The sequence below is a fragment of the Eptatretus burgeri genome, chromosome 17, assembly GCF_056783735.1.
Source record: "Eptatretus burgeri isolate ZD-2024b chromosome 17, Ebu_testis_v1, whole genome shotgun sequence".
Taxonomy (NCBI): domain Eukaryota; kingdom Metazoa; phylum Chordata; class Myxini; order Myxiniformes; family Myxinidae; genus Eptatretus; species Eptatretus burgeri.
The window spans coordinates 27,807,461-27,819,242 of record NC_140977.1 but is presented as its reverse complement, the minus strand read 5'-3'; the positions used below and the strand labels follow the sequence as shown (position 1 = coordinate 27,819,242).

At 46.0% G+C, this 11,782-nt stretch overlaps 1 protein-coding gene across 3 annotated transcripts in view; it reads right to left on the bottom strand.

Moving 5' to 3' along the window:
- Positions 1–970: 970 nt before the first annotated feature.
- LOC147009623 (uncharacterized) overlaps positions 971–11,782 on the bottom strand; it is a 31,671-nt gene continuing 20,859 nt past the window's right edge. For 2 of the 3 annotated variants that reach the window (XM_085861679.1, XM_085861678.1), the window contains exons 7-8: positions 2,239–2,292; positions 971–2,068 (exon numbers count right to left, since the gene is read on the bottom strand). In XM_085861679.1, the coding sequence (XP_085717805.1) occupies positions 1,931–2,068; positions 2,239–2,292 (192 nt within the window). In that variant the 3' untranslated portion in view covers positions 971–1,930. The remainder of the gene's footprint in view (positions 2,069–2,238; positions 2,293–11,782) is intronic. The other variant, XM_085861680.1, reaches the window with a different exon arrangement.

The following is an 11,782-nucleotide window of genomic DNA, read 5'->3' as shown; positions in this document are numbered from 1 at the left end:
CTGGTGTATTAACTCAGCAGCCCAACGGGGCTTGAACTCAGGACCACAAGGATCCAAAGCCACCACCCTAACCACTAAGCCACCACCAAGCAAGTGGAGAGAAGTATCCAGCCTGAAGGTGTTGCTGGATAAACGGTTATGTCATGGATGAACTGCGAGTGGGCGGATAACAGAGAGAGTACACACACTCGCTTCTGAGGTGTCTAGCCTGGGTTGGAATCTTGGGCCCGCTCTAAACTTTCAACCTGGTGTTTCACAGGTAGGGTAATTCATCAATGTGTGTGCAGACCCTCGGATAGACATTAAACTTGGCGTCCCGTCTGCCAGCAGTAGTTGGCGGACGTTAAATATCTCACGGTGTCCTTCACGGAGAGTCGACAATTGCTATCGCCGGTACCATGAACAAATTGCGGGTTAGGGGTGGAGGGGGGAGGGAAAGAGGTACCGGCAACTTATCTGTGATGATGCAGAAGTAGGCCCCGAGCCTCAGCTTGATGCGGCCTATAAAGTTTTGAGTTTGACTGCCTCAAAAAGTGAAGTGAGTTGCTGGTGCGCCAACCCACAGTATACAGTTATGCTCCATAGTTACAAACAAGTGATTTATTGGCGATGAGTAGTTCATATGGTCAAACCTTAGCACAATCTGTGCCTCAATCTGCTTTGTACCCTTAGTTTGAAAACCTTGAAACAGGTTGGTGCAATGACTCGATGCCAGCAGATGATGTGCTTTGACAACATTGTTACATGGAAGGGGGTAGGTGGGGTCCATAACTAGATGGTATTAAGACTGTAGTATGGGCCATGTAAATCGTGTCAGTTACATTTCCTCTTGTATTAGTATATTTGTGTGGAGATACGTCTTCTTGTTAAATGTACACTGAGGAGGCAGTGAGCATCCACTTTAGAACAGTATCGAGGAGGAGGGGGAGATTGGGACCATATTTGGTAATCCTTGGTAATTGGGACCATATTTGGTAAAAGGTTCTGCTTTTATTTGGTAATCCTTGGGGAATCATAAGTATTAATTGAACACAGTACTTCTAACACAGTATCCTCATTCGTGGGGGTCTTGTATCCCCTGCTCAGTCGGTCCGTGTTAACGGCCCATCTGACGTGACAATACGATATACAGGGTGTCTCAATAAAACGTGTACACACTTCAATATTTCAGGAAGGGTTAATTGAATCGCAGAAAGAGGAGTAATGATGAATGTCCCCAATACCTAACATATGACAGGAGGATGTGATGGAATCGCCTGGTGTTGGCTTAATGGTTAGGGTGGTGTGCTTGGGATTCTAGGGTCCTGAGTTCAAATCCCGCTTAGCTGTTGAATTAATACCAGGTGGGGTTAACTCGACCTGTCATCCTTCTGAGGTTGGCAAAATGTGTGCCAGCAAGCTGGTATTCTGTGTCGGAGTGGTGACCCGTCCAGGATTGTGCCCAATAGCCAAGGAGACTGCTTCGGCAGCACCAACGCTCTGCACAGAGTGTGGTCCCAAAGGATGGATGGATGTGATGGAATGATTGCACGTCATCAGTGAGCTGTTAACCATAAATCAGTGCTGACAACATAGTATAGTTTTTGGTATATAAAGTCTGTATTCTTTTTATTGAGACATCCTGTATTAGTAAGCAAAGTTCCGACTGAGTAGAATTATTTTCTTTTTAAACCCAACAATTAAATGTCCGTTTTGTTAATATTTTACATCCAGCGATAGCACCGCAAGTCGATAAGCACAACATAGCTTCATAAGCACTGTCCAGGCAAATCCAAATCTTGAAACATTGCTTGCCATCCACAAAAGCAAAATAAAACAAATAATACACAAATATATTTCAAATATCACATTTTGCCATCTGAAAAAAAAAAACAAAAACACAAAATGTCAAAAGTGAGGTGTACAAGGAACGAAGCACATTTGAGGGTTGTTAAAGAGTTGAGAAAGGATGTTCAGGGACAGGAGGAGGCTCATCTTCATAAGCCGTTGTAGAAACTGGAGTGTCTAAACTGGGACTCCGCTTCTCTGTCTTCAAATTCTTGTCCAGATGTGCGTACATTGCATAAACCTTAGGAGAAGGAAGGAAACCGGGGAGGAGAAAATAAGGCAAGGAAGGTGTAGGTGTTGTGAACTGGTGGGACCCTCTCGCTCATGGTCCCACCTCGCTTCTTTCTCTCGCTTTCCATGTCAAATCCCCCAATCACGTTTGGAAAAAAAAAAAAAAATGGAAACTCTCACCTCATCTGAGGTCAAATTTGGCCACTCTTCTCGAGAACGATATTCAGAGTTCCCCTGTGGCAGGGATGAGGTGCACGTGAAGGCAAACGTTGATGTTTCACCTGTGTTACATTGCTTCCCTTTTCCCAATTCACAGACGCCCAAAATGAGATCGCTCATGAGAAATTTATGAAAACTGTAGCAATTATCTGTTTCCTTAGAAGCTTCATTGAAGTAATCTCCAGATATTACGCTTACTTCAAGAGTTCAACAAAATCTTAACTTTGGTTGTGATGTCAAGCAATAAGCCATCCGACAACACTGTTGTCAAATAGCTTATTATAAACATTATTTAGGTCGACAGTGACTAATATTACAAGTAAAACGAAAAAGCACACCCCTCTTCACTGAAATGGTTCCCATGACATGTACCCCTCTGCCACACAAGCACTTCCTGCAAGGATCCTGACAAATAGGGGTGCCTGCCACATATCCACCTTACTTAGGCAACCTTTACACAGTTAACGAGGTTTTAGAGTTGTATTTGAGAAACAGGAAGAAGGACATTAAAATCAAACCTGAGCAAAGCCAGAGGCTGATGTCAATCACTGAAACGCAAGTTACATTGGCAAAGTGGGCATATAACAGTCAAGTACAGTATATAATGTCCGTCAGGTCATTACTCCTGAAGAAGGCAATTGCAGGTGCACTTTTCTGGCAAAACGTTGTATACACAGTATAGATATATAGCACCATCAACAGGTTGTGTGTGTGTGTGTGTGTGTGTGTGTGTGTGTGTGTGTGTGTGTGTGTGTGTGTGTGTGTGTGTGTGTGTGTGTGTGTGTGTGTGTGTGTGTGTGTGTGTGTGTGTGTGTGTGTGCGTGTGCATGCATACATATTTTGAAAAGCCTATTCTAGCTAAACAGCTGCTTGCACTCCACCTATTAGGCATGAGCTTGGAGCTGCAGCCCCAAGGCTTCTACCAATATTGGGAAGATAATTTTATACACCTGACCACACCGGAGAGGGAACGAACATCCATGGGCATGTGCTTCGGGCTTGTTGACCCTCCTGATGAAAGATGCCTTCTTATATTTAAAAAAAAGTATGAAAAAAAAATCTAACATTTAAACAGAACTTGGGATAGGTGTGCCTGGCGTTGGCTTAATGGTTAGGGTGGTTTGGCTTGGGATCCTCGAGTCCTGAGTATAAATGCTGCTTTGCTGCTGAATTAATACCAGGTGGGGTTGACTCAGCCTGCCATCCTTCTGAGGTCGGCAAAATGAGTACCAGCTTGCTGGGATGATTGAGCCATTCGAGTATCCTGTGGCAGATGGGTGAGCTGTCCAGGATTGTGCCCAATAGCCCAGGAGACTGCTTTGGCAGCACCGACTCTCTGTACAGAGCATGGTCCCAATGGATGGATGGAAGTGATGTGTACTTTAACTTCACATCCAAAGTACACAGTCCAACAAGACTGTCCCATGAGCATTCACATGCATCTCAGCTTGAAGGTTGAAGTACATGGTCAATCAAACACCAAACCATCCTAATGCTGAAGGATCAGAATGCATGGTCATGCAATTTTACTTCGACTCAATAGGAGTAGGTCCCCATGCCTGATGGCTATGTCTTTTTTTTTAATAGAAAACTTGAACGACACTCTTCGACGTCGACAGATATGCCTCACCTACATTATTACTTTACATCATTATAGATACTGTGGTGAATTGAAGGTCGTGACGTGTGATCACATGTTGCCCGGCTCGAGCACAGAAGAGATAAAGCTGAGGTTCGGCTCGGTCGGGGGGATTGTCCCAGGGGCATTGTCGTTTTATGTCGGCGGCTCACTTGGTGCTCATTGAATGGTGAGAATACTGATTGATATATAATACTGATTTATTTTGCGGTGATTAGTTGCGCGTGTGTACCTTACTGCTTATGTACTCCATGCTGCGTCTGTATTTCCTGGTGTGCCCGTAGAAGCGGCTCCAATCAAATGGAATAAAGCCTACACTCTGAAGGTTCTTCTCTCGTCTTCATTTCAATTTATTCCATTTTGTTTTCTCGGCTCTCTCAACCAACGATGGACAAGATCTACAAACCAGAGAGGTTCGATGCAGACCCAAACGCGACTGACTCAGAAATGAAATGGTCGCATTGGTTCCGTTCCTTCTCACACTATCTGACCATCATCGAAGAGGGAGCTGACAAATTGGCCGCCCTTGTGAATCATGTCTCGCCCAGCGTATACAGGCTCTTCTCGGAGTGTGACACCTACGAAGCAGCGATTGACGTGCTGCAGGCGCTCTACGTGAAGCGCAAGAACGAGGTATACATACGACATCTTCTCAACACATGCAAGCAAGCAGCCAGGGAGACAATCGATCAGTTCCTGCAAGCTCTGAAACAGCTGGGAAAAGACGGCAGCTTCCGGGCCGTAAACGCCGAGGAACACCGAAATGAAGCGACCCGGGAGGCATTTATCCAAGGACTCAGATCAGCCCACATACGGCAACGCTTACTAGAGAAAGCGCAACCCACTCTTGAAAAGGTAGTCGATCAGGCTCGAGCGATGGATACGGCTCAGCAGCAATCTGAATCATTTGGAACACCGATGCTGCTAATGAACGCCGCTATGGTGGAAACTCAAGGAACCCCACTGACACAGACACAGCCAGACACAGGGAATGGAGAAACACCCGAGGAGCCGGACACCCAGACCACGTCAAACTCCTCAGCAACTGCTCCGGTTGGTAAATGCTTCTTTTGTGGGTACAAAAGGCACCCTCGTCATAAATGCCCCGCCAGAGATGCCACATGCATGAATTGTGACAAGAAAGGGCATTATGCCAGGGTATGTAAATCTACTCTAAGGAGAAATAAACCCACTTCTGCGGCTCTCTACTCGCAAAAGAAACTAACTGCAGCCTCCCCGGGGAATCTATCCAAGGCTATCATCAACGTACGAATTAACGGGCATATGGCTGAGGCACTGATTGATACCGGTAGCTCTGAAAGTTTCGTCAACAGCTCGCTAGCGAAGGGCAGGAAATGGAAGATCCACCCGACAGACAATACGGTATGCATGGCCACCACCTCACTACAATCCCGCGTACGAGGGTACTGCAATGTTGAATTGGACGTAAAAGGGTACACGCATCGGGATGTAAGGGTACTGGTGCTTCGTGATTTATGCGCAGACGTAATTCTGGGTCATAATGTCCTCAAGCAGCACACGAGCGTCGAAATACCCTTTGGAGGAAGCAAACCTCGTCTAATTTTAAATGCGTTGACCACCGCGGAGGTGACGTCCCCCCAGCTGTTCGCTAACTTGTCGCCGGTCTGCAAACCGATAGTGATCAAATCGCGGCGATATACCACTGCTGATATGAATTTCATCACTTCGGAAACCAAGCGATTACTGGAAGAAGGAATTATAGAACCGAGCGATTCGCCATGGCGCGCACAGGTGTTGGTGACCAGCAGCCAGAACCATAAGAAACGAATGGTTGTCGATTATTCCCAAACGGTCAATCGCTTCACCCAACTCGACGCCTACCCCCTGCCGCGCATAGACGAGGTGGTCAAACGCGTGGCCAATTATAAGATATTCAGCACCATCGATTTGCGAAGCACCTATCATCAAATTCCCTCCGAGAGGAAGACAAACCTTACACCGCATTCCAGGCAGGTAGACGCCTCTACCAATTCAGGAGGATTCCGTTCGGTGTCACGAATGGAGTAGCTTGCTTCCAATGGGTTATGGACGACATCATCTCAGATGAAAACCTCAAAGACACTTTTGTTTACGTGGACAATGTCACAGTGTGTGGTAGGGATCAGGGGGAACATGACATGAATCTGGACAGATTCTTGAGCATTGCTAGAAAATATAATCTGACTCTCAACTACGAGAAATGCGTATTCTCGGCAAGGTCAATTGACCTTCTCGGCTACACGATAGCCGACGGCACGATTAAGCCTGATTCTGAACGATTGCGCCCACTTCGTGAGCTACCCCCACCTCAGGACCTGCAGACAATGCGCCGGGTGATCGGGATGTTCGCTTACTATGCAAGATGGATTTCCCAATACTCCGAGAAAATACATCCCCTAATGCATTGCAAAAACTTTCCACCAGATGCCGCTGTTGTAACAGCTTTCCACAACCTCAAAGACGATATCAGTAATTCCGTGGTATTATCGATCGATAGCTCGGTGCCCTTCGTGGTGGAAACAGATGCTTCTGATCACGCGATAGCTGCTACGCTTAATCAGTCTGGGCGACCGGTCGTGTTCTTCTCGAGAACTCTTTCTGGAAGCGAGCAGAGACACTCGGCAATAGAGAAGGAGGCGTACGCCATCGTTGAAGTGCTGCGTAAATGGAGACATTATTTACTGGGAAACCACTTCATGCTCGTTACGGACCAACGATCCGTGGCATTCATGTTTGATGGGAAAAATAACGGGAAAATTAAGAATGAAAAAATTATGAGATGGCAGATAAACCTAGCCTGCTACAGTTACGACATAGTCTACCGGCCCGGGAGGGAAAACCCTGCTGCAGACACCTTCTCTCGGGTCTACTGCTCGGCGACAATCAGTCGGGCTTTGCAAGACCTCCATGTGTCTCTGTGCCACCCGGGGGTAACCAGAATGGCACATTTCGTGCGCAGACAAAACCTTCCCTATTCTATTGAAGATATTAAACAAATGAATGCTTCATGCCCTGTTTGTGCTGAACTAAAACCCAGATTCTATGGTGCGGCTTCTGGCAGATTGATCAAGGCCACTTCTCCCTTCGAGAGACTAAACATTGACTTCAAAGGGCCCCTGCCGACCGAGACAGACAACAGATACATATTCACTGTTGTTGATGAGTATTCAAGGTTCCCTTTCACATTTCCGTGCTCGGATATGACCTCGGGCACTGTCGTGAAATGTCTCTCTGACCTCTTCGCTATGTTTGGGAAACCTCGTACATACATTCAGACAGAGGGCCGTGTTTCATGTCGGCCGGGCTAAAATAATTCCTATTAGAGCACGGCATAGCAACTAGTTGAACGATGGGTTACAACCCACAGGGTAATGGGCAGGTGGAACGGTATAACGGAGTTATTTGGAAAGCCGTAACTCTGGCGTTGAAATCAAGAGGACTGGGCCCCGAGCGGTGGGAGGTTACCCTTCTCGACGCTCTGAATTCCATACGCTCTTTGCTCTGCACGTCCACCAATGCAACTCCTCACGAACGAATGTTTACTCACCAGCGACGTTATGTTGACGGCCAATCGGTGCCCAACTGGCTAACCCATCCCGGAACAGTGTTCATGAAACGCCCAGTACGACAAAGCAAGTATGAACCCATGGTGGAAGAGGTCGAACTCATCGATACTAATCCAGAGTATGCTCATGTCAGGCTCCCGGATGGCAGGGAGACCACTGTGTCGGTTCGCCATTTGGCTCCCTCAGGTACTCCTCCCGCTGGTACACCACCATCTGGCACACCTCCCTCTGACATCCCCTCCCCAGGTGTTCCCCCCCCCCAGGGACTCCACCCGAGAAGGGTGACGACGGAGCTACCGCGTTCCACCCGAGAGCGATCGGGGAGTCATCTCCGGCACGAGTCGAGGCTCACCAAGAGGATCGGAAGCCTTCCTCAAGTGAAACCGCCATCTACTCCCGGAGAGGTCGACGAATAATACCCCCTCGCCGACTCAATCTGTAAAGGGGATTATCGACATCCTCGATGCTCATGCTCCTATATGCTCGTTACATAATATATCGATGCGCATTACCATGCTCCTACAACTCAAAATAATCCTCACTGCTTGGCATGTATGCTTCTGTAGTTTAGATAGTTCGCGTTGCTTGAAATGTATACTCCTGTAGCGCTGAAGTAATCATGGTGCGTTAGCTGGGCCTCTAGTTACATTTTAAAGACGGGGAGAATGTGGTGAATTGAAGGTCGTGACGTGTGATCACATGATGCCCGGCTCGAGCACAGAAGAGATAAAGCTGAGTTTCGGCTCGGTCGGGGGGATTGTCCCAGGGGCATTGTCGTTTTATGTCGGCGGCTCACTTGGTGCTCATTGAATGGTGAGAATACTGATTTATATATAATACTGATTTATTTTGCGGTGATTAGTTGCGCGTGTGTACCTTACTGCTTATGTACTCCATGCTGCGTCTGTATTTCCTGGTGTGCCCGTAGAAGCGGCTCCAATCAAATGGAATAAAGCCTAAACTCTGAAGGTTCTTCTCTCGTCTTCATTTCAGATACTTGCACCAAGTTTGATTTAAATCCATGAACCCAGATTCAAAACATTAAATAATTCTGGCTGCCAGACCATGTGTCCCATCAGGTTGAAATTTAAACATATATTTCCCATTGCTAATAGATCATAATTTTGAGGTTTCACGTCGATTGATGAAGCAGTTCAAGAGTAAGAATTTTCTAAAGGTTTTCGTTCAATCCAATATGACTGCCAGCTCATGTGACCTACCAATTATTTGAGAACAACCTTAGGCTTGGGGAACATGTAGGTGACGTTTGCCCTCGATCTGTCAAGCTCTTCTAGATAACAAGATTTTTGAAGGTTTATTCTTCAAACAATCCTAGTTGCCAAACCATGTGACATACTTTGTGTTCATGGAGAGACAATCGTACCTGCAAAGTTTCGCCTCGATCTGTTCAGCTGTTTTGCAGAAGGTTTTTGAAGGTTTTTATGTCAAAAAAATATGGCTGCCAAACTACGTGACTGATAGCATCATCAATTCAACACCCCCCCACCCCCCATACAAATTATCCCCAGATGACCCTCAAAAATTTTCATACTGATTGGATAAAAAAGTTCGATGTATGCAATTATGACGTCATAACAAAGCCGCTTGTGACATCATCAAAAAAAATCACTCATTTCCTAATGGGAGCACTTGACATGTGCCAAGTTTCAATTTTTTTCCATGGAGCGGTTTCAGAGATACAGAGGTCCAAAGTTTTTCCTTTTTAGCCGCGTCGCGTTGTGAACGCTGGCTCTAAGAGAGCTCCGTGTTGTTCTTCTTCTTCTTGTTCTTCTTCTTCTTCTGGTGAAGACAAAACCTTTATGACGCGGTTCTTGGACACATTTGTCCTTGTTTCCAACATGGCTGCCACGTCACGTGACCTACAATGTCATAGTTATCATTCAAACATTCCACATGGATATTCAAACCTATGGTGAAAATTTCGTGTCAATCGGATAAGCAGTTGCAGAGAAAAGAGAGAAAATTAGCATGGAAGTACAGACAACCTAAAAACATAATGCCTCCTGCGACTTCGTCAGTGGAGGTAAAAAACAAAAAGGTAAAAAGGTAAAAGGTTTGAAAAAAAGGTTAAAATTAAATTAAATAATTAATTAATTAATCGAAACATTTTAACAGCTTGTGACATGCACCTTGACCCCATGGCCAAGGTACATCGTGCAACAAGACTGTCCCACGAGCATACACACGCACGTCAGGACGAAGGCTGAAGTACATGGTCAATCAAACACACACATCCGAACCCCAAAGGGTCAGAATGCGTGGTCATACAATTGGACCACTCTTCAAAAGGTGAGATCAGTCCCCATTGCTCTAGTGGGTACCAGGAAGCAAGTGCATCACCAGCTATTGTTGCACTAAATTATTTTCCTGATATTTATTGGATGCAGTACAATCCTACTGGGAAGTCGGGGGTTGTAGCTCTTACAAAGCCCATGCCTAATAGGCAAAGCCGATGGAAATGCTTAGCCAGAAGAACCTTTTTAAAATATAAATTGTTCCTGGCTGCTCCCACAACTGTTTTTGTGCACCACAGACAGGTTAATGTGTGGCAGGCATTTCCTGTTGGCCAGGAAGCATGCAGCAAGTGCTGATGTGGCACTTGCTTCCTGGTACCCGCTACAGTAATGGGGGTCTGATTTCAAAAATGTCTTGCAGGGTTTGACCAAGTCACTCTGGGGAGGAGTTCCTGCTCCTCACTCATGGGGACCTACTCAAATGGAGGAAGGGTCCGATTGTATGACCATGCATTCTCGCTCTTCGGGGTTAGAATGTGTGTGTGCGTGTGTGCGTGTGTGCGTGTGTGCGTGTGTGCGTGTGTGCGTGTGTGCGTGTGTGCGTGTGTGCGTGTGTGTGTGTGTGTGTGTGTGTGTGTGTGTGTGTGTGTGTGTGTGTGTGTGTGTGTGTGTTCGATTGACCGTGTGCTTCAGCCTTCAGGCTGAGGTGCAGGTGTGTCCTTGTGGGACAGTCTTGTTGGACTGTCTTTTGGCAAAGGGGCCAAGGTGCACATCCCAAGCTGTTTAAATGTTTTGATGTTTTTGTTTTTTAACCCTCTTTTGTATAAAAAGGCCTCATATATGTGTGTGTGTGTGTGTGTGTGTGTGTGTGTGTGTGTGTGTGTGTGTGTGTGTGTGTGTGTGTGTGTGTGTGTGTGTGTGTGTGTGTGTAGGTGTGTAGGTGTGTGTATATAGATACATATATTAGAATCCAAGCATCCCATTGCAGCATGGTTTCTGACCATGAGGCAGTACCTGCCACTTACAAGCTGGTCTTGAACCCAAACAACAGTTTCAGAGAGCAGCATTCACAAACATTAAAAGCAATGAGTTGTCCAGATTGTGAGTATATACTGCTCACTGCTTCCCCCCTGTGGGTCAATGTGCAACTTTGCATTTCCTGAATGACCTGTCCTCGATTTTCGAGGGCCACCCTGCCAAGAGGAGCATGATCCATGTACATGCATTGCGCTACCCCTCTCCTCATTGGCACAGAGCGGAACATCCACCATTTTGGCTCAACAAGCCAAAGCCAGAGTGACATCATCATGTCAATCTGCTTTGAAGGCATCCACATGTTTAATAAAATATTTTCCAGCGAAGAAAAACAAACAAGTAGATTACAGATTGGTGTTCCACCTAACATCTCCCCCTTACTTAATGTCCAAGTATGAATTTTGTCACATTTATGAAAACAGAAAATAAAAAAAAGAGACAGGATGGGGGTATTAAGGTTGTTGCCATTCGTTATTTCACATTTGAACAATATTCATTTCTGAATTCATCCCACTAGTTGCATTATTACTGAGGTTCTGCTCTGCTGACAAAGTGATGCAGCACTCCTGAACATTAGGGATGTGAATTTTGGGGTTTCTTTCAGGGTGCTGGCAACAACTCACTCACTCTTTGCAAAAGGACACGGTGAGTTCATGTTAAAAGATGGGTCCCTGACTTAAACATCCTCTCTGAGGGGCAGGACTCAGCAGTCCGACAGTTTACAGTCATGTCGAGAGTCAAATCACGACGAGATGGCTCAAAGGTGAGTGTGTCATTCTGATGGACAGGGTTTTGGGAAAGCAGAAGTTGTAAGCATATCAAAATGTTTCATTCTGTGTCATTGACTTAACCAGCCCCCGAATGAGCACAGCAAAAAGAGATGACTACAAAGTACAAATCAATGTAGCACATGGACAAAATCTTAACCAGACTCGGTGGTGTAATGTTTGGAGTGTCTGCTCTGAGTCTGGGAGATCGGAGGTTCAAAC